This window comes from Opisthorchis viverrini (genome assembly GCF_000715545.1).
Source record: "Opisthorchis viverrini unplaced genomic scaffold opera_v5_244, whole genome shotgun sequence".
Classification (NCBI taxonomy): Eukaryota; Metazoa; Platyhelminthes; class Trematoda; order Opisthorchiida; family Opisthorchiidae; genus Opisthorchis; species Opisthorchis viverrini.
Window position 1 is genome coordinate 78,406 of NW_008751900.1, and position 22,422 is coordinate 100,827.

Genomic DNA, 22,422 nt, shown 5'->3' on the forward strand with positions numbered 1-22,422 from the left:
GAGCCCTCTGAAGATAGCGCCACACCGCAAGGACGGTTTCAAGCCACTAATTAACTCCTCTTGAATTGAAAAATGCCTATTTCTGCTCAGATTTAGGCACAATTTGTGGGAGTTTAGGACCAGCCTATTATGTTCAACCGAAATATTTGCTACTCAAGTTTCCACTCTCGGGATCGAATATTTTGGAGTGATCAACAAGACTCGAGTGGCATTTCAGGAATCTTTTAACAGGAGTGAAAAACGTACGGTTGGTTTGTTCAGACCTAGACTTAGTCAGCAAATGTGATTAAATGAAGAGTTTATCCTTTTTTTGCATAACTAATTAGACGACTCAAGGGAGAGAGAGAGAGAGTTGACCCAGATATTATTTTTGTCATGGCTGTACATGATTGGTCTCGGAAATTGTTTCAATAAAATAGAAAGACGCTATATAGAAATGTCAGATATCAGGAAATGAGTGCCGCGCATCGTTCGTCTGGTGTCAGGGCGAAACACCTATCACTTTCCATAATGCATCAGCAAGTTTTCTATCTTCTTCGTGGCGCCTGAGCATCTCAAGTAGTTGTGGTTCATCAGTTGAATCCAAAATAATTGAAGAGATTGATGAGTTCTGCAGGAGGTTCGCCTGCTCCTGAAAGTTTCAAGAAGGTGCTCGTAACAAGGAAAGGTGGAATGGGACCAAAAGTTCAGATAAAGATAACAAATTCAAAAGAATCTAACCACTATGTAGTAAAACTCTCTGTGATGTGGCGACCACATGCATTCGCATGTGTACATCCAGTCTGGTATTAGAACGCGCATGTGTAGAAGCATTCAGATGAAGAAGCTCTCTTTCAACCTCGGAAGTGAATAGTTTTGAGGCATTTTAATTACGCCCCATTTGGCCTCAAATTTCTAGATCGTCATAATCATCATAATTATTATCAGCTATAGGAACCGCGTACTTGTACAATGGTTGTAGCTGCCAAAATATAGTTTATTGATGATTTGAAGAGCTATGGTAGGTAGGCGCGCATTGAAGGCGGGAGCTGGTAAATTGGTGCTTAAATACACGTCTGTCAGTGGGCTTCTAAGTGGGGGGTTGGGAAGTAAGCTACTGAAATCAAAATCTCACAGTTCTCAAGCAAGAATTCGTTCAGTCAGCGCTGCATTAGTAAAGACCTTCTCACTTGGTGTGGGGAGCTAATAGTGCACTCAACTGGGAACCCACAGCTTCAAAATCTCAAAAGGTGCAAGTTAGACGTCCAAATGCTAGACAATACTTGCACTCTTTGTCGATGGCACGAAGGCACACAGTGATCTCTTCCACAGAGGTGTCTCAATTGCATTAAAAATTGTCACTTCGTTGTCAGCTAGATGGACACTGTATTGTTTCTTCATCACAGCCCAAATGAAAACAGAACCAATTCTGTATTAACATTTGACCATCTCAGTTGGTCCGCTACAAGACCTACTGCTAAAAACAAAAGCAGAGGATGATTGCTGGTCACCGATAACGTGGGAAAAAGATCAGTTAGGAGGAATTGGTGCTGGGATAACATGCGCTCTTGAGCAAGATGTTAAGGTCGATTACTATAATTTGTGGGTACAAAGCGGACACGAAGAAAGCCACTCGATATCTCCCCTACGGTCAGCACACATCGATTTGTGTGTTCGTTCTATTAGGAACTTCAGCAGAACATTTCATATCTAATGAAGTGCAGCTCGGTCGAAATCAATTGCCAGTGACGTCGTAAGAAACGATTCATCAGAAGAAAGCACACAGCTTAATCAAACATGGTCACAGGATGGACTGGCACCAGCCGAAACAAGGTAAGTCCTTTATGGATCAGCACTCAAAGCTAGGGGGCAAACAAAGTTTGTGTTCATAGAAGCCACTCATGGAACTCTTTAGATCCAGAAATAGATGAACTGTACACCATGAGTGAGTGGCACGAAAAATCAAACAAGAGTCCGTCTTTGATTAATATCTCATCCACATATAACAATTTGTTCAGCTCCTAAACTGTTTAGGACACTCCTAAGATGTGGCAGCGTATTGGAATCTCGTAAGCTCAGAAAAATTGCTCATAGATTAGCACTAGAGAAAAAATCATTGTCCTGTTCGAAAATCTAAAACGGCATGTTTATTGTTAGCTGTGAAAGATGAGTTTGAACTTTCAGAGCTTTTTCTGCAGTAGCTTGTCCATGACAAACGTAAATTCGACGAAAAAAACAGTCTTAGGACAACCCTGATTAAAGCAGAACTTTCGGAAAGCCACTGGTAGTTTCTCAACATGAAACCATTTCCTAGGGTAGGTACCCTGAAATGATTGTGGTAGGCTAGCTCTGAGTTCAGTTCTCATCCACTTGTATTCTTTTTTTCAAAATAAGGCTCTCAACTAAATCATAGTTGTACGACAAAGAAGTGACACTACTAAACGCTGATGTAATTTTGATCACGAAGATGATGTCCTCAAACTTCCGGATCACCTTCTTTCCAGGTACGTAGGTAAGTTACTCCGTGGAGTTGAACACCAAAATACATCAGAAAAACGCCAGGTTTTTCCCTTAGAACGCCTGACTGTGGTTGGTTGTGACCTCAATAGGTATAGCAAGAAGGAAAAAGCGGTGTAAACAGTTTGGCGCAATACGTAACAACGGATCCACGAATATAAGATTCTGCGGTAATCGTCTTTGCGATCAATCCGCACAAAAATATCATTAAAAACCCTGGAATTTTTAATATTTGTTTCCACGGGGATCAATCTGAAACCACGCATAACCAACACATAAAATGCAAGGCGCCTTATAAAACCAGATTTATTATGCTTGGGTTTATTCGTTAGCTAGGTTTATACAGAAACACTGGGTGCTGAAGTTATACTGATCCGTGTGTCTTTGGCTATGGTTGAGACCAAGATTACTGATCGGTTGTGGTCGTTCAGTTTCCATAGCTTCTATGAGTGATCCATAAATAATGTAATACGACGTTGTCTGATTCATATTTTAAGGGTTGGCATAACTCTCGGGAAAATTTGGGCGCACATACACAACCCTATAACTTGGGTGTTGAAAACCAACATTCAATTGTCTGAGAGACGAAAGACATCTAAGAATATATCTAGCCATGCGTTACGTTTGTGTCATAAAACTCTTGTCACAAACCATCGTAGCGACTGAAACATGGGGCGGCCTGGTGCAGCACATTCGGTTGCCTGGAAGAATCAAAACCTAGAGATTCAGCTGGGTTCCAGGTGAGTCTCTCAAAAAACCAAATTAGTTTGCAAATGAGTGTATTTCGCTGATTTCGTGCGATTTGGTTTCACGTAGAACATAAGGGTGACAGAAACTCGGGGACTGCACCTACCTGATGAGCCCCAAGAAATGGCGAAACCGGTCGTGGTCTGTCGTGGAGTTTTCAACAAACTTATGAGTAGTGCATTACAAAAAAATATATGTATCGCGACATCTCGAATATCGTAGCGATTAAAACATGAGGCGGCCTGATGCAGCACATTTAGTTGCCTGGAAACATCAACACTGAGAGATTCAGCTGGGTTCCAGGTGTGTGTCCCGAAAAAGCAAATTAGTTTGCGAAAAAGTGTATTTCACAAATGGCATTTTTGAGGCAGATATACGGCTTAGTGACCACGAAACCAGCATAATATTCTTGATGCCAGTTTCGTTGGAACAGAATAAGAACTGCAGGATCTTACACCGCTAACCTGGCTAGCATCTGTGACGTCACTGTGACAGTTTGGGAAAAGGATCCAACCACCTATCCCTGATTATAACTGGGAAACTGCCAAGTACGTTGGGGACTCAAGAGCTGAGGCTGTCGACGCTGGATCAGATAAAAGTGACCACAGCCGACCGATCTCAGTCTCGACTGCCACATGTTCTCATTTTGAAGGTGACAAAAAATCAGTCACATGTTGTAGAAGGTACAGATGGCTACAAACTGTTGTCTCTAGATTCACCTTATTGTTAGCAACAAATTAAAAGCCTTCAACTGGTTGAAACAGGAGGAATAAGGTATCACATTTTAATCAAAAAGCTTGGGTATAGTCCACTTTCAAACACAGATGCCAGGGAATACTCTTCTAAGGAGTACACTCGGCTGTGCGTGTCTTTTACTGAAAAGTTAAAGCCCAAAAATGAAAATGAAACAAACCTGTTTAGATGCGAGTGGAGAGTTGTGGGTTGCACGATTCTTGGCTTTTGCTCGTTGCTTTGACAGTTTAAAGCGGATGTTTTCTGCATATTGTTTCATCTAGTCCACGTTGGACAAAACAACAAAAGCAATTTGAGAGTAAATATTGAAAAGCCAAGATGTAAAAGAAGCGATTCCATTGTGTCAAATGCGTAGGGGATATCCACTAGCATAGAAAACCTTATTTTAGAAATGCTATGTAAACAGCTTCGATGCGGTGCGCTTCGCCAATGGAAGCCGTAACTGAAGTGTGCAAAAAGTGAAATTCTAAGATAGCAAGTACGGATAATTTGAGACCAGTCATGGTGGTTTTTTGCAGCTGATGAAAAGTCGACCCGTTCTTGTTCTCATTGCGATCTGTGCACATTAAATTCAAAAAGTATGGTGCTTGAGGATGTTGCTTATTAAAAACTCTGTGCCAATGAATTTTTTACATTCGTGCATAGTAGAATGTAAGCGCTCATTTTGCGTTTATCAATAAGCAACGTCCTTCCCCGGTATTTTAACTAACTTACGTCCTGTATTTGGTTTGGTGAAAACCATGACAGTAACTTAGATCGGAACCTTGATAACAGTCACTTAATTGAGATAAAAATCAAGCGTGTCATAATATTACAGACGTACAATTTAATGAACATAAGGTTTGACGTTGTCAAAATTTTTTTACGAGTATTTCAGGTTATTTTAACCTTTCTATCAATATTTATATCCCAACCTATCTGTCTCGCATAGAAGAGTCGGACAAAAGTCATCTGAACGACTCGCTTCACTTTTCATGAAACAACATTGGGCGACCAGTATATTCACTCATCACGTTTCTTATCTAATAATTATAAGTGTAGAGCAATTCATATTAGTGATAACCACAGTAATAATAACACCCGTTCTAATGTGACACGCTTTCAGTGATTAGCTGTCGTGCATTCGTAGGAATTTCGAGGGCTGAGTAGCTACCAGTTTACCCAAGCCTAGGTAGGTGCACTCAAGGTACCGGGTCTGATTTGAACCACGAAGCTTCCGGTTAGTAAGTTCGCAACTCAACCACTGAGCTATCTTGAGCAAACAACAACAACAACAAAGCAAGAAACATTTGCACATGTCATAAGCTACATGAAGACGTGTTTATAAAGCAAACGAATGGATGGCTGTTTGGGGCGGTTGACCCGAATAATCTACGGAAATATTAGGCAACCAAAAAGGAATTTTTCTGCGACTGTTGTTTAGGAGTAACCATATCCTGGCCTATGGTGGGTAAAACCTCTTTCAGCTGTGCAATTAGCAAAGACCTCAGATGTCAGATCTCAGTCTGGTTGATCAGAGAGGACTTGATGTTTCTATCATTCTTATCTGCTTGCTTCAAGTGGTGGTGAAATACTAGAGGGACAGACCTAGTTCTCTCTCAATGATATATATGACGATAAAATAAGCATCCATCTGTAATTTGACGCCTTCTGGAGTTCTTGTTCATTGATCACAAGATACTCTTCCTGAACGCTCGTTCGATTTGTCACCGATCGAGATTTATGTTGCGCAACACACCGGCCAAATAAATGCGGATTAAATTCAGACGCCCTGTTTTTTGTGCGTAAACGATACTGGCTCGAAGCACTTTCTCGTAGAGAGTTTGGGAAGGAACTTACTTGTTTGAATAAGTAATTGTCATTTCCCTTGTTGCTAGACTTCTCATAAGCTATGCATGTATTTCATGTAAATGGCAGATGAAAGCAACGGAAGTGCCAACAACTCCTTGCCTGTGACCTCGAAGTGTTCTGGTCAGATGGACTATGGGACGCCGTAGGTTGAGTTATGAAGTGAGTAACTAAACTGGGCCACGAGAATGCCCAGTCAGACAAGCGGGCGGGGACAATGCAAGAAAAACTCACCAGTTCTCTTTTCTGGATGATCTTTTGTTTTTCGGCTTCCCTCTCAGATAACTTGTCAGTTGCCATTGTGGTTCGTTCTAGTGATTTAGACCGAAATTTGACTTCAGCCAGGCCAGACTGTCGTTCGGACTGGTTGCGTGCGGAAGAGCGTGCACTTTCGCTTTCTTGTACCACAATAAATCCAGGTTCTTTTCCACTCGGTGTTTCCATTGAAGGAGAGGACAACTCAACTGGTGATTTTTCCGATCTGCAATGAGCAGATTCACTACGCACGCCATGTTCAACAACGTCGTTGATCCTTGGACGAACTGGATTGCGGCTTCTTCTGTCGTGTTGTTTTGAAGCCCGCATTCGAAGAAGTTCAGCATAGCCGTGCTGTCGCTGATATTTGTTCAGCTGAATGGTGATTAGGTAGATGCGCATCGACACTGGTTAGAAAAGAACTGTTTTGAGCAGGCTGTTTCACATGTTCGAAACCATAGGTTTGTGGCTTTACCGTGACTAGACGGAAAGTAAACATGGAATCTGACCCATAATCGCTCACTCAGGTAACGATGGCATAAAAGCTGAGCTCATCATAATCATAAATATTCATCATTATCGGCTGTAACAACCGCATACTTGTCGTACTGTGGTTGAGGCTGCCACAGTTCCGTTCACCGACGATTTGTGGAGGTGGGGTAGGTAGCTGCACGTTGGAGGCGGCAGCTGACAAGTTGGTGCGTAAGTATACCACTGTCAGTAGACTGTTAAGTGGGGAAATAGGGAAGGTGGCTATGCATTGAAGGCAATAGTTTGGATACAGAAGCGCCATTTAGGGCGCGACTGGGCCATGCCTAACAATGTCTCTAACCACTGATGTGGCCCGCCTCCGGGTCCTCATCTAGGAAAACTATCCTAAAGAATCAACGGTCATTGACTGTTAACATCAGTTCTGATTCTGTACTACATAAGGAGGACTGTGTTACCACTCGGAAAGTATACAGGAGATAGGCTCTAAACTGCCTCCTCCGAAATCTCTAATAAGCTTCAGCGAAAATGTATGAAAGATGCGACGGAAAAAACTTCAAGAAAAATAATCAAAGAATAAGTGGATGTTATTATTGCCGCGCAATCTGATCATGGCTTTCACGAGGTCACCACAAACCAGAAACATTTAAAACACATCCCATGTGGTAATGGCTGTTGATTTATGGGACAGAAACGGAGACAACTTCTTTGTAGAAAGTAAACAAATACACCCACATCGCGAGCAACGTGACGGTAAAACCAGATTTCGGCTGTTGAATAGATTTGATTAACCATATAAATAATGCCATATTGAAAGACGTTAGTTATGTTCTACCACCAATTTTTAGCATCAGGACGCCAAGCTGACAGAAACCTCCATACGATGCAATTCAAAAATGGCAGAAGCTGCGGGTTTCAGCAATTCTCTTCTGCATTTAGGTAAGCCATTAAATTACTGACCAGGAGCGTTAGTCCCTCTAACCTTCAAAATATATTCTGTAGATTTTATGAAATATCATCGACTGATTTACTTTGGTAACATTGAAGATGGGACGTATTATACAGCTCCCTAAAAGATATATATTCGGTCGAAAAATCTGGTGGGATATCATATGCTGTCATAAACCATTTATACCAAAACGAGCACGTTAAACCGGTTGTGTTGGTTTGTAATAGCCATCGCCAAACAAGCTAACTTACGGTGGAATACTCTGAGCGTTCTGTGCTTTCAGATTATGATAGTTTTGGTATGTTCGAAAGCATTGATATGGCAGCTTGGCTCAATACTGGATTAGCAGGTTTCGGCAAGTATATATTCATTAAAAAACATTGAATGATGTCACCAAAGTTTCTGTGCTCAAGCTACTTCAGAATCAGGCGATGAACATAGCAGGTCAGCATTTATCATGGATCTCCATCGATTAGAGGAAGAAACTAATACTCAGCACAATAAATAGTAAACGGGAAAATCGGCCTAACAGGTTCATTTAGTGGAAAAGTAAACAAGAAACGCAGGCTAAAATTCGGTCAATTTTCCGGTACTATAGGTGGCTGATTGTCATCTTGCCGTCTGTGCTCTCATTATGACTTATTAGAGAGAGATCGTGGGTGGAAATCTTGCATTTGATGATGTGATTATTGTGATAAACTACGCTAGAAGCTCTGGTTCACCTCTGGTCGCTATTTCTTCAAACTGAAAAGCACCGCATAGTCCATAAAACGCAGTCTTGTCTATGCTTTCAAGTATTTTCAGACAGCAACCTTTCACTGTCCAATGACGTAGCAGATAGTTTGGGGCCCAAAAATCAGCTCCATGGGTGACTCGTTTGGCGGGATTGTTTCTCATGCGCTATCAATCACCCTATATCAGTATGACTTTCACCTCCGTTCGTCCCCCCTGAGAATCATCTGATGAACTAAACTGGCAGACGTAATTGGAAGAGATTGTTTTCAAATATAAGCTTAATTCTTTCCTGAATCTGAGAAAACGGTCGCGTTGTAGCCACCCCAATGTGGGTGGGTGGGAGAAGTACAGTGGGTGAATACAATAGAAGTTGGACTAAAACATGCAGAGATCGTGCCACTTATCAACCTTGAAAAGGGATTTCCGAATACCCTCTAACGGCTTCTGTGAGCCGGTTACTGCAAAATGAAATACGATTAGCCTCATCATGTAAAATATAGTTAGGTAAATTTGAGGGCAAATATTTATTTTTGTGAGATGCTGTTATCTCGTTGCTATAGCACCTCCGGAGCAATAACCCAGGACAATTTGGTCGGATATTCATTACGATGTTTTCATTCGCGATGCAAAGATTCAGTCATGAAACCTGTCTGGAAGCTAACTATGCAGTGAATGGTGAGAATTAGGTAGTTTTTCACTGTTCATAGTCAGCGCCGTAAAATATGATGTATTATGCGTCGACCCAAATAGTTATGGCAAAATGTGTTACAGCATTTAAGGGGTGCCGCCGAATTCGGTATCGATATCATGATAGCGCCAAATTAAATGGAACAACAGGTCCATAGGTGCTATTTTATGCTCTTGTAACGAGCATAAGCAAAAGTGGGTTTATTGGTACTACACCAAAATTAGGGTAAGTATGGATGGTGTGGAAATTGTGGAGTTCGCATTCACATCACTCTCGTCCAAACCGTCACCCCTGCTGCGAAAGAAGTACTGAACTCGAGTTTTGCTCTCACTAGAGCTAATCAGCAACTCGTATTCTTTGTTGGTTGAAATCCGGACATCTGACATGCGAGGAGGGCGCGTTACGACTACTCTAATGGCGAATGTTGGAGGCACTTCTTCAATAAATGAAATCGGAAAAGTCTGTAATCCCAACTTTGTGCTACCGATATTCCCAAAATTGAGTGCACACTTCCGCAGCCCGTGACAGTCCTGCCCAGTTGGTGTTTTACCATTCGGGAAACACCTGATTGCTGGAGGATGGCCAAGATGGCTCTTGGACACAAGTAATATTGAGCAACTGCATTCAAAACCCTACTGGTAAAGCTGTTGTAAAGTGCAATTTCATCAAAAAAGAATTCCTACCGGCAGCCAAAGACAGTGGTCTACACTTCGATTACTATCTTTTCAGGTTCATCTCCTTTAAATCCTACTTGAAAATCGGTTATCGCCTGTGTATTTTTCCGTTGGAATTGCTGTCTCCTATCCCTTTTTAGAAAGCTTACTGATTCATAGTTACCTCATCCAAACACGTTCTTGAGTGCAGTGGAATCCTAGCCAACCTCAGAGTTAGTGAGTGAAACAACGCTTGCAATAAATTTTAGTAGAAAACATCATCCAACGGTTATCGTTCCCCAGTTAAATTCAGCTCAACATATGTCCAGGCTCTACAAGGGGTCTAAGTACAAATGTTGCCTACAGTTACCATCACTTATCTAGTATTTTATAAAACTAAAATTATAGAGAGGTTTGTTTAATCACACCCCTAGTCATTCAAGTACTAGTGCCATCACAAGCACATCGAATCAGCTATCAGACAACATTCTCATGCTCGGTCTAGTGGCTAGCTTAGCAGGGGTGATGGTTCAAAAGTAGCAGATAAGACTAAGAAACGCATGATAAATTGCATTTACCAAGTTTCGGGCATAACCTTGCAAAGGTAACCTACGTCCAAATACTGGTGTGTAGCACTTACGAAGACTCAAGCCAGAGGAGGTGATGACTGTCATCTAGGCTCAACAATTGAGTGAATCCGTATATGTATCAGCCATCTGCATGCAAGGCTGTCGAAAATCCAGAGCAGTCATCATCATCATGAACAGCACGACGCTGACGCGCAGATGTTACTTGCAAAATTGATTCACGACGAATTGAGTCATTAGTCATAAGTGATAGACTTACAAGAAGAGAGTTAATAATGGGGTGTTAAGAGGGGAAAGAAAAATTATGCGAAAGAGCAAGAAGAAGGACTTCAACAGTCGCCTTTTTTTAGCTTACCCGCCCTGCAGTGTGCAACGAGCAAGGCGACCCGGCTGATGGCACCAAACAACAATACACAAACTGTCACACCACGGTAAAGTCCAGTCTCGTCGTGATGCCCTAAAGCAGATACTTCGGTCAAAATGAAAAATTTCTGCGTTTCCTACCAAAACATATTGGAAGGGCCAAGAGAAGGATGTATGGTCATCCAGATGGCGTCTGAAATGACTAGCTGCCTATCCCCATCGAGGAGACATTTTTGATATCCCTGAATCGTCTACCACATGAAAAAGTGGCGATTGCAAATTATAGTACGATGAATCACAAGTGAATTTGGCGTGGACGACAGCAGTATACAGATCGAAGTAGTCGTCTTGGAACATACGATGGGTACTCTGTCGACTACTGTTAAGAATAGACTAAGTGATTTAAATGACTGCGCAAGTATCAAATTCACAGTAAGAATTATCTCTTCATAAATGGAAAAAACGATAAACATCATCAATTAGATCTTGGAACAAGATTCAGCGTACTTATTGATCCTTTGGGTAGCCTTCACCAAATACACGTGTCATAGGAATATTTTTGTGTGGTGTGCGACGAGGAAGGATACAACAATCCGACTTACTTTGGCCTTGTATTCTGCAGAGTCCAGGTCAGGACCTAAACCCGTTGATTGCACAGGGATCCGGGGAAGAAGGGTGTAATCTTTCATGGTGTACCGCTTCATCGTAATCTGGCAATGTGGACTTTCCGAAAACTGAGCGGTGATGCTCCGGTGATGTTTTACGTGTGAATCAAACGGCTCGACTGAATGCATATGTGGCTGCTCACGAAGGTGTGGAGAAGGGTGTCGAGAAATCACTGTTTCGGAAGGAGTAACTTTTTGACACAATTTATCTAGTCTGGTTAGTCTATCGCCAACCAGTCGCTGTGTTCGGTTTTGGTAAAACTGTTGATGTGCCTTGATAAGTTCGGCCTGCTGTTGTAGACCCTTGCGATATACCCCGGAAGCTGACAGCTAGACAAAGCATGGATGAAGATAGCAAGACTGATAAGCAACTAACTCGCTGAAGCAATCAGAGAAAAACTAGTTGAAGGGTCTCAAGAAGAAAAGCGTGGGTATGAATCCATTAGAAGATAGTAATAAGGTAGTAATAATAATTGCAATAATAGTCGATCAACTGAAATATCTTTCGGAACCTTGTTTGCACGTCACCCGAAGGGCACACAAGGGCCGAGATACTGCCAGACTGGCCAAACCTAAACAGGAGCAGACAACATGCTTAGTTTAAGTCCGAACCACGGACATCCTGCTCAGCAATTCTGCTCCTTAACCACTGAGTTATCTCGATTTCTATATGAAAGATACACTAAGAAAGCAAAGCGAGATTAATCCAGCATTTCAAAGTGGTATAAAATATTTCGTCCAGATTTATTGCTATTTACCAGAAGATGGATGCCGAACATATGTGGTTTGCTCTGACAGGTCTCTTTACAGACACAGAGTTTAGACGAAAAATAGGTCTGATTTGATGAAACAAAGACAATTTTGACGTTGGCTCGAATGAGTTGAGATAAGGAGAGGATGGTCAGCAATCAAGATATGAATTCATTTCAGTAGCAGTCCATGCAGTCACACTATTGTAGTCTGTGCATAAATTTCACTGGCACGGACTCCGGTGCTAAGAATTCAGCCTGTGAGATAGGGTTGACTAACTCAACCGTGCAATGACGATGTCATCTCGATTGGTGATGAAACGATTGCAATCCAACTGTCATGCTCGGCGAACAGACCAACAACCAAACCGCACCATGTCAGAGTACGTTTATGTCACTTGTGCACAGTAGAATTCAAGAAACGGAGTCAGTCAAAAAATATATTGAGAACAGCTTTTCAGTTGCAATTCATGTCCAGATGGGACTCCATGGAGCTCAGGTGACCGACTTGTGCATTCACATTGTCCACAAGGATGGCACTATCAATGTCTTCTGCTTAACAAGTAAGTTCGGGTGTAAATCTCACTAAAAAGAGTCCTTCTCAGCGTCGAAACTGCAGCCCTATGGGATCTGTGTCGATACTGCAAACGGCCACCGAGGGCGATTGCTCACAGCAGCACTAGGACTGACTTCTAACAAGATGCCACAAATTCCACCAGTCACCACTCCCGGATCACCGGACACACGAAGAGTGAAATATCAAAGAGATGAGTTCCTTTTTGGCGCTCGACGATTCGTGAATAAGCTTGAGTGTCTCAGAGATAGGAACACATCAGTGTTAAGGAAGTAGAAGTTTTGGTAACTGCCCGTTTGTTAAAAGTTCCTACGTAGATGGGAATAGCTACCACGTTTAGTGTGTAGCTAGTCATCCCCACTTCCCAAGGTTATTGGAGAGCAATTTGTGGCAGTTATTTCTACTCGACAACATGTTCACGGTTTTCCACAGCTGGAGATGCACCATTAGCGTTCCTGTTATGAAATCAGTGCTCAAGGACCATGGAGAGACTTGTGCGCTCATCACTTAATTACGAGAACGCTAGGATGCTCGAGCAGTCAGTCAACAAAATATCACAACTAAAGTGTGAAGGATTGGAGGACGAGGGGAAGTCAGCCGCATCAACCATGTGGAACAAGAAGGATAACAACAGAGTGCTCCGATACTCTCAGGTCCGTGATACACTTAACAATCTCCAGCTTGGTGTAATTTGTGTTACTGAGACTCATCAGTCGATGCTCGACTGTTGCACGTTACTATTCGAATTTCAAACATGGACTTGAATCTCTGCATGGCAGAACTAAGAATCACGCTCAATGATTAGATGGGTCCCAAGACAAGCATTTGACGTTGTCAGGTTGTTTAAACACTGACCGCTTGCTGGCTCGTAGATGATAAACCAAGTTGAAGATATCAGGGAAGAAATTCATTGAAAAGTTATGAGGCCGTTTGCACTGAATTTACTGACCTTAAAAAATGTATGACCATTCCTTTAACATCGCGACTTAGAGTATGTTTCGAATATGGGCCCTAACTTTGTGGTCGCCCAGACAAAACATCAAATAATATGGGTGTAGCTAACCTTCTCATGTTTCGGAGCCTCGGTCCCAAAACATTCAGACACTCGTGTGATTCCACAATCCACAGAATAACCGTTTTTAAGGACAGTGATAATGTTACCTAAAGAATTCGAATACTTTGCAATCAGAATGAAATGGTGGATTGTGAAACAGCTTACGGGATGAGCGTGACTACCAGTGCCGAGTGGAGTAGTAGGATAAGTGGACGAGTTTATGTGCCCGGTGGAATTATATCGCAAATCCGTTGGTGATCCAGATTGTATGTACACTTCTCTTGTCTGTATCTGGTTGGATTTTTGCTCGACAGAAGGTCGGTTGTGATGAATGATGCTCTTGAAGCGGTTGAGGTTATCACACTGAATGGAAGAACACCGTTGAAAGAGTTACCAAGGAAAAAAGAAATTCCTCACGTGAAACATGGTAAGCCGAACCAAACAGCGGCACTCGAGTGAGAAGTACTACAAGATTCGTGGGCGCATAAATATCTAAACTTCAAATTGGTACCAAAACACAAATATATTATTTGGACGGGGGGAATACTCCTTTGATTGAACTATAACACCAAAATATAATATCCCGCTCGCTTTTTGCCGCGGCGGTTAGACCTGTGTAATTAGTGTAGATGTAGAGGTCCGTGAATTTTTCATGACGCCAAAACTCAAAAAGAAAGCGAAACTGACGACAACCGCCAAAAACCGTCTAACAACGGGCCAGCGACTGTGAGGATTAACTTACATCATATTTTTTAAATCAAGATCAGTCGCGCTATAACACACCTCCAAGGCTAATTCTGGGTCAAAATTCAAATATTCATAAGTGCTATTGATTCATCATCTTGCCATCAAATTCCACTTGATTGGCGCAATAACAAAGATTTCTAGATGGCATTTTCATGGTACTTTATCTGAGGGAGGCGCGTCAGTCAGCTGAATCTAATCCAAATTGACTGGTGCCGCCGCAGTCTTGATGTAAAAGATCTACGACTGATGCTCATTGCGATATCTTCATGCTTGGGCCGGTTGCTGGCTATTAACTGGCATTTTGTGTTTCTTTTCTGATCTTAATCCCCTGGTTTATGTCGGCCTTAGGGCTTGTAATTTACACCTTATTCGGCTCCTCAAGGACTCAGGCACCTAGCAATCCGACGACTTCGGACTCCAGTTGAAGGAATATATTTTGCCCTCGTCACCCGTGATATTCTATAATATTCCGACGTTAAAAAGTCTTCTTTCTGCTACCTTTTGAAAAGAATAACCAGAATAATCTTATGGTGACTTACAGTGCTTATTGAACTTTAGTACAGCAGTTTTAAAGCACCATAGGTAGCTCAGCTGGCCATTCAAATGTAGCACCACTTGTATAATAATGGTGAACGTCGTACTACACTAAGCAACTGAAGAATCGATGGGAGCGAATTCAGATGAACTAGATTTCATCAAATTTGTGTACACACCGGTGCATTCACATGCTCGAGTCCACTTTTTCACGAAGAATAAGGCCCAGAAGGCCAAAAGGAGGACAAGGCTTACAAAATCCTAATCTTACAAAGGATTAAAGTGAAAATGAGAAACTAACTCGTGTGTTTTCAGATGTTTTCTTAACTCATTTGGTTTGTGTGATTAGTTTTCTTCAAACTGCTTATTCACCTCACCTGATTCACAGAACCATCCTCATCAGTATGTCCATCCGTTTTTGACAGTTTGCGTGCCACGTTTCGCGGAGTTGCGCGGCCAAGAAGCGTTGGGGCGGAGTATGCTGCGTTTTGCATTTGCATTCGCTGATTGAACAAGTGATTACTCCCATGCTCACCCCGTAACGAAGGTAGAGGAGATTTACTGGAGGCAGGAAAAGACCACCAACGTTATGTTCTGATTCACATAAGTCGAGGAACAGGGGTTGAGGTAGAACTATGGGGTATACTTTCAACGAGTTCCACAAGGATCCACGTGTTTACCAATCAGCAAATGTTGATAAGACACACGTAGTTCGGAAATTCCCCAATGAAGCATATTCACTACTCACAAATTCAACGTAGACTCGGTTCCGAAAGGATAAGCTTATGTAAGACAATAAAAAACAAGCGCCTGGTTCAGCAACCGCCAAAAATCGATGACGTTATTCACTGCAGTTTTCTTTGCCAGCCTCAAGTAAGGTTCCATAAAAATTCGTGCCAGGGTTTCCTACAGCGCGACAGTTCTCCACTACACAGGCACGCAATAGGAGATGTGTTGTTAGGTTATCAAGCGAGTCTTTTGTGTCCGGTCGTTTCGCACAACTCTGGGTATGCAACAAAATTCTCACCTTCGTCTGGAGTGAACCTGAAAGTAGCTGTCCTCCCCTGACTGTACCGTGGTCATGAGCTACCCTTATGTATCTCGAAAAAGTAAGTTTTGTGTCACCTAGCTAATAAGAAGCACGAAATGATCACAGATGAAGAAAGCTCATCACGATGCAGAAATAAAATTATCCCTTGCAGACCGTCAGTCCTCATTACAGCTGTGACAATTCCTAACCAGAGGTGTCTGTGAATGTTCCAAGCTAAACTAAGCTATGTTTAGTCAAGAAAAATTTTTAAAAAGATTACTGGTATTTCTACGGTGAGCTTGCCTTTAAAAACTGACAAAGTCGAGGTGTGCGGTTTTCCTGGTAAGTTTGATCAACGATATATGGCGTTCCGAACCGAAGCGCTACCTCTCAAGAGCAACCAGCTGTTTGTGGGACCAGAAATGTGTTTTCTTTGCTCCTGTTTTTTATTGTCGACTTCAATTTAGGAAAAAATGTCCCATACCGTTCAAATTATTCCAAGATAGAATTAACTCCTCTTAAGAGGTATTACCGGGGATGGTAACAATAGTTTAATAATGAAACATGCAACTGCTGGTGGAATCCAAGAGAAAGGCTCGGTTTCGAAGTATGGTCTATTCGGGCAAGGGGGCAATACGTTATTGTCAGATTTTGAGTAGACTGCATATCGGTTAGCTGAAGGTGAGCCGATAGTTTCAATTGAGGGAGAATTTATTCGGCACTAGGGACTGCGTTATTGTGGCCGAGTAACAAATTCCCAGTGAATTTAGCACCTGCACTGTATAATGAAACATTCATGAGAAGAGTAACTTTTGATTTGGTAGAGGAGTATGGGAGTGATTGTGAAGCACCTTGAGTTGAAGGTGCGATCAACCTTAAAAAGTATATTAAGTTCGTAGAGGAAACTATTCACAAGGTTGCTCAGAACTCTTCGGGAGCCAACTACCGGTTTCGCCCTGGATTACATTTAACCTGCTCATGCCAGGCTGGAAACACCGAAAAAGTGGCTATGATCCGATGTCAGCTATGTCTGGTGACCTGAGTAGGCCTGTGTGTAAATCATGATATCTCCAATCGGCTCTCCTGCAGACAACAAGTTGTCTGTCAACTGATTGATAGTGGTTGTACGACAGTGACACGCTGACACACAACTATGGGTTTTGTCCCCGATGATGGTGTAAAGATTAGACGATGCCTCCATTTCAAAGGGTTCGTTTTTTTCACCACCTAATATACCAGGCAATTCTTTTGTAATAAAAAATCACGATGGTTGTTCTGCACCAAAATAGTCTTCCGTACTAATCAAAACATCGAGAAAACAATGCTGGCGTATTTGTTCCACGGGAGCTCCGCAATTCAGGCTGATGAAACTGTAGTCAGTGACCTGATATTGTCCTGAAATTCAATTTTTGAGGTGGAATAACGAAACAAAATGGTAATAACCCTTCTCTGACAGCCCTCTTTGGAATGAAATTTTTGATACGAGATATGAATCAAAATTAATCCTGTCAAAAAAACTACGTAGGTCCTCGAAATGTGTTATACACAAACGGTCATTTATAATGGGTTATTACAAGAAACTAAAGAGGATGAATGCTAACATTGATGGTATGCATTCTGTAACTTCCAGCTTAAATTTTAGCGGTGCAAAAGCAGTGGGACTTACCTTATTTCCGTGGACTTTCCACCCTGATATATCGCCGAATAAGAACCTAACGATTTGTGTTTCCGACACGCTATTTTGGTTTTGTTTGCTTGTACAAAATTGACTGTATCCATGTACCTTGTTTCAGGCCGAACTTGGCGCCCAATCATTCCTATGGATTAAACAGATACACAGCCCAATTTTACCGGATGGAAGTCTTGATCATTGCTAGTTTGAAGGACATCAGTTGGTAAACCCCTGCCATAATAGCTATTAACGACAAGATGAACAGCAAATGGTGGTCTGATTGAATCATTCTCAATGGAGACTTACTGTCGCCAACATAGATCAGCCCACCGTCATATGGTATACTGGCGGTCTGATTGGCAACCCGCGCCTTGGAGACCTTGGTCAGTTGTTCACTTTGTTTCTGCCTTTGTTTCAGCTCCTCACTGAAAACGTTCCATCTACTCGATATTGTGTTGTCTTTGGCTTCGCTACTCCGGGATCCCGTTGAGGGCTGATGAAGCAGAAATTAACCCATTTTAATGACTGGCAAAAGTGTTGCCAAAGTTTTACTGAGTAAGTTTTCAGTAGTGGAAAACACCAAACGCTAAAAGATGCGAATCGCAACTTCATTGGTTCGGAAATACATTTGCCAGATGACTCAAATTAATACAGAGTGGAGTAAGCCCGGGTTTTCAGAAGCCTTGTATTTCAACACGGCCCAAAGGTTTAGAGAAGTAATCGCGTACCCTCAAACATTTTCGGTTCCAAACTCTGAGAAAACGAACGAACTAAAAATTTTCAGTCAACTGAGTCGCTTCTACTTGCAATTCTGTTAGCACGGAAGTAAATCGATCATAGAGGCTGGATTTTACCATGAAAACGATGAAAAGTTTTAGGGCAGCCAATAGCTACTTCTTCTTAGTTGAGGAAATCCAACGGTTCACACACCACCTATCTAAAGTATGCAGCTGCTTTATTGCGGCACATTCGTTCGAAGATCCAAATAATATTCACTCGAGTCTACTGGTCATACCACCTGAATTCGCAATCGGGTGTTTATCGCGATATGCGTATTGTTTGGCGTTCGAGTAGAAAATAGGATGAATTGAGAGTTAAAAATAGGCTTACCTGACGAACCTCAAGAAGAGTAAAGCAGGGACTGAGTTACAGAATAGTCTTCAGCAGCCTTACAAGTAGTTCTCCGTCAAGCAAGAAAACTTTTGAACGCATCTTAACTAAACGTCTGTGACAGGTAACGAAAGGGAAGTGAGTATATTCTAAACCTTTGAACAATCTCTTATTCAATATGTGGCAGGTCGTTTTGTTCCTACTTCGAAAAACAGAAGAGTCATTGCTATCCGGTTGTCCAAAATGGCATTTTACAATGAACAGCAAGTCTAGAGTGAGATTTGCTGTTTTGATGATCAACTCATTGAGACTAGCACAATGAGCAGAAACGCAGTAGTACTGCTAGCAAGTTTAACTCAAACCTTCAGACTCCGAATGTCCTCCTCAACGTTGGCCTGTAAAACTTTTAAAATCAATATTGCCTACGAATAAAAAAACATGATATCTTGGATATCTACTGATTTTTCCTTTGGGCAACTTTGCGTTGTACACTCCATTACATAACATCATCACCGACTGGGTCATTTGGACCTACTTTGTTTATACCCCAGAACCCTATGGCCTATAGGACAAATTTAAGTATTCAGCACGAATAGTCCACGAGTGCTTCACCCGAGACCAGTGATGAACAAAAATTTCGTGAGTTGAAGGAGTGTGCCAAGGGTGTTTTTGAGTAACGTGTCCATATAAATAGTTGGAAAGAAATAATCATCAATTTTTTTTCAATTAATGAATGTGTTTACAGGGGGAAGTGAAATCTACGTCGTTATATTCCCAGTACCACTCATGGTTTGCTAGCACACCGGTAAGCATTGAAAACGTGTGGAGGCATCATTGGTTTGTTACTCGTACGCAAACATATTATAAGGTGTAATTAATGTGCCAAAATAATTTTAGCTCAGATATGTGTACTGACGGTTCATCAGATGGTCGCTGATCTGTTCATCGAGCTGGGCAATCGGCTTGCAAACGTTTCGCCCTCAGTCAAGAGGAAATCGTCAGTGCGCACTCAGCTCGTCAGCGCACCCAACTGTGCAATGATGATGTCTCCTCGACTTAGGAAGAAACATTTGCAGACAGACTACCAATCTTTGTGAACAGATTAACGACAACCTGATCAACTACCAATACTATAAGGTATACAAATTGTGTGGATATCAGCCGAGCACCTGTATTTAAAGTGACTCCATTTAGCCCTTGGGGCCTCTTAATGTAGGGAAGGTGGAGTGGGAAATCTAAATCTAAATCATCATCAGACTACAACTGTAGAAAACTTGTGGTGGTCCTCACCGACACATTTGTCCACTAACAAAAGGGATACTGGAGGGTCTGGGCAAGTGATCGACTGTATTGCTGTGTAATCGTTGTGTAATGATGTACTTGCAGACGCATAATAAAGGGTATGTGGATTTCACCACCATCAGAGACAGAGCTTGATGCGAATGGCACCAGAGTGCGACCACAACAAGGACAAAAACACACTTCATAAGTCTGTGAAACTGACGCTGCGACGTTCGTCCCTGGTATTCCGGACAAAAATTTTCAAGTTAAGTTGTCTCAATAAAACCGTTTCAAAATTTTGTGGACAAACAGCACATGCTTGACTTAGAGTAGGGGCGTACCCAGAAACGGTGTATCAGATCTCGATCAGTGGTCTGGTTAGAAGCAATGGTGTGAAAAATTACATGTTTCGAATAAAATTTGTTGGTAATATATTGAGTGGGAGACTCTTGCCTGCTGACAAGGCTGCACGAGACAACAGCTGCGTTTCCCCCATGAGTGCTTGCGAAGCTGCATTCTTCCACGTAGCGTAAAATATCGACCATCGATTTATCTCCCCAAATGAACGTTGTCTACTGCGTAAACTACTGAATAGCCTTCCATCCAAAGTTAATCCTAGACAAACCAGCCTGTGTTGGTTAAGTACATAAAACAATATGCGATGCCGGTACGATAAAAAGAACTCAGGTCTTTGCACTCTTTTTTTATCTCACAGTGAAGAATCACTGGAGATCACGCTAATTCGTGGGCCCGCTGGAAGGGGCCGCACGTTTGTTAAGATGCATGTTTTTTCTTTCACAGCCATTTCGAAGCTATTGACACCAGCATCATTTGTTTCTTGTAGTCGAATGCATCACAGGTTTCGCATGAACATGGATGAAATATTTCAGTCATGACAACTACTTCAAACCAGTAAGCTACACCATCGGTAAGAATCACCTGAATGCCGTAGTTCTGGTGTTTATTCCTTGATGGCGCCCAGTTTGCTCGTATTAGCATACCAAATCCAGTCAGTTTTAGTTCCACAGCCCACGAGGTACCGGAGAGTTCAATAAATTTACCAAAAGCGATATTTAGTCATTTTAAGCAGATAAGTTTTCTGGGCGTTGTAGTGGCCCTATTCAACTGGCCATAGCTATCCTAAATTCCACAAGACACCTTCTGTGATTGCTGCGCGCCAAAATGAGCGGACTGCTGTTGCGCATGGAGTTCTGAGGAAAGCAGCCAGTGTAATCTTGATTCATCAGTTTCATCCCTCAGGGTATGCCCCACCAGTTGCACTGCTCGTTACACGGCTTCACTCGAAAATTAATAGATGAGATGTGGTAACTTCCTACTTAACCTCAACATAAAATGGAGCCAGTTCGGAAACTGATCGAGAAGCTCTTTACGCTGGAAGGTAAACGCTGTCTATAGGACACTTCCCGTTGTTTTCTAAAAGGTCTTCCCCGCGATGGGTTCAGTAAACACTAGATGTTTTCGGCTTCGGTATTTCGCCTAAGTTGGTTACTTATTTAAACAAAATGGCATTCCGGAAAGTATTCAGTTCAGTTTTTTATACGTAAATCTGTTTGTGTGAGAAAACGCTTAATTATCAACGATAATCTACTCTAGAGCTTTATCTGCACTGTCCGGCACACTGAAGTGTTTAAAAAAGCCGAAGGACAAGCCGATGGGGTGAAGACTCTTTATGTCTGAAAACGGTTATCCAAACTCACCGTGCAGTCATGTTCTGAATCATAACGGAGGTCAATATCGAGGACACCTTTAAATGGATCTTCAGCATCCGTGATGACACTACTGCTGCAAGATGTCAATTCAAGAGGAGGGATGAATGGAATTTGTGCTTGTTCCAGGCCTTCTGAAGGGTCAGTTCTTTTTCCACAACCTGAAGCCAGAGATAATTCGCCGTCACTGAAATCATATTCTGCGGAAAGTTGTTTGGGCTGCTTTGCAGCGAGTTCCATCACAGATCGTTGGGGGTCACTGATGAAAGTTTGAGAACACGCTCTCAAAGTGTTATCTTCCAAACTATCTGTTAAAACATCCGACTCAGCATCCATGTTTCTGTGCGGAAGAAAGGTGTGTTGCCATGAAGCTAGAAGTTTGGAATGAGAAGGAAAAAATTTGCTCATTACCACTGGAATCTCAGGAACAGCACACTGAAATTTTGTCATTTGTCCGTTTGGATCAGACAATGCATAACTCCTGTGCAGCTGATTCAGAGTGTGGAGGCTTGAAACAGACAAAACGTGTAGTTTCGTTTAAATCCCCTAATTAGTGAACAAAACTTGGTTTAAAACCCCATTAGCTGAACGGAAAGTGAGTCTTTTCGTGCATTTCATGGATTAAAAAACTATTGATATAGCGAAATACACTCATTTGCAAACAAATTTGGCTTTGCGAGAGACTCACCTGGAACCCAGCTGAATCTCTCGTTCAT

The 22,422-nt window shown here is 42.0% G+C and overlaps 1 protein-coding gene across 1 annotated transcript; it reads right to left on the reverse strand.

Moving 5' to 3' along the window:
- Positions 1-394: 394 nt before the first annotated feature.
- On the reverse strand, positions 395-22,422 carry T265_08888 (hypothetical protein; the record flags this gene model as incomplete). The annotated part of the gene is made up of 10 exons (XM_009174816.1): positions 395-631; positions 4,157-4,255; positions 6,079-6,474; positions 11,166-11,558; positions 13,615-13,968; positions 15,264-15,447; positions 17,583-17,628; positions 17,895-18,081; positions 21,698-22,014; positions 22,395-22,422. 10 exons carry the CDS (start codon positions 22,420-22,422, stop codon positions 482-484), a joined length of 2,154 nt encoding a protein of 717 aa, XP_009173080.1.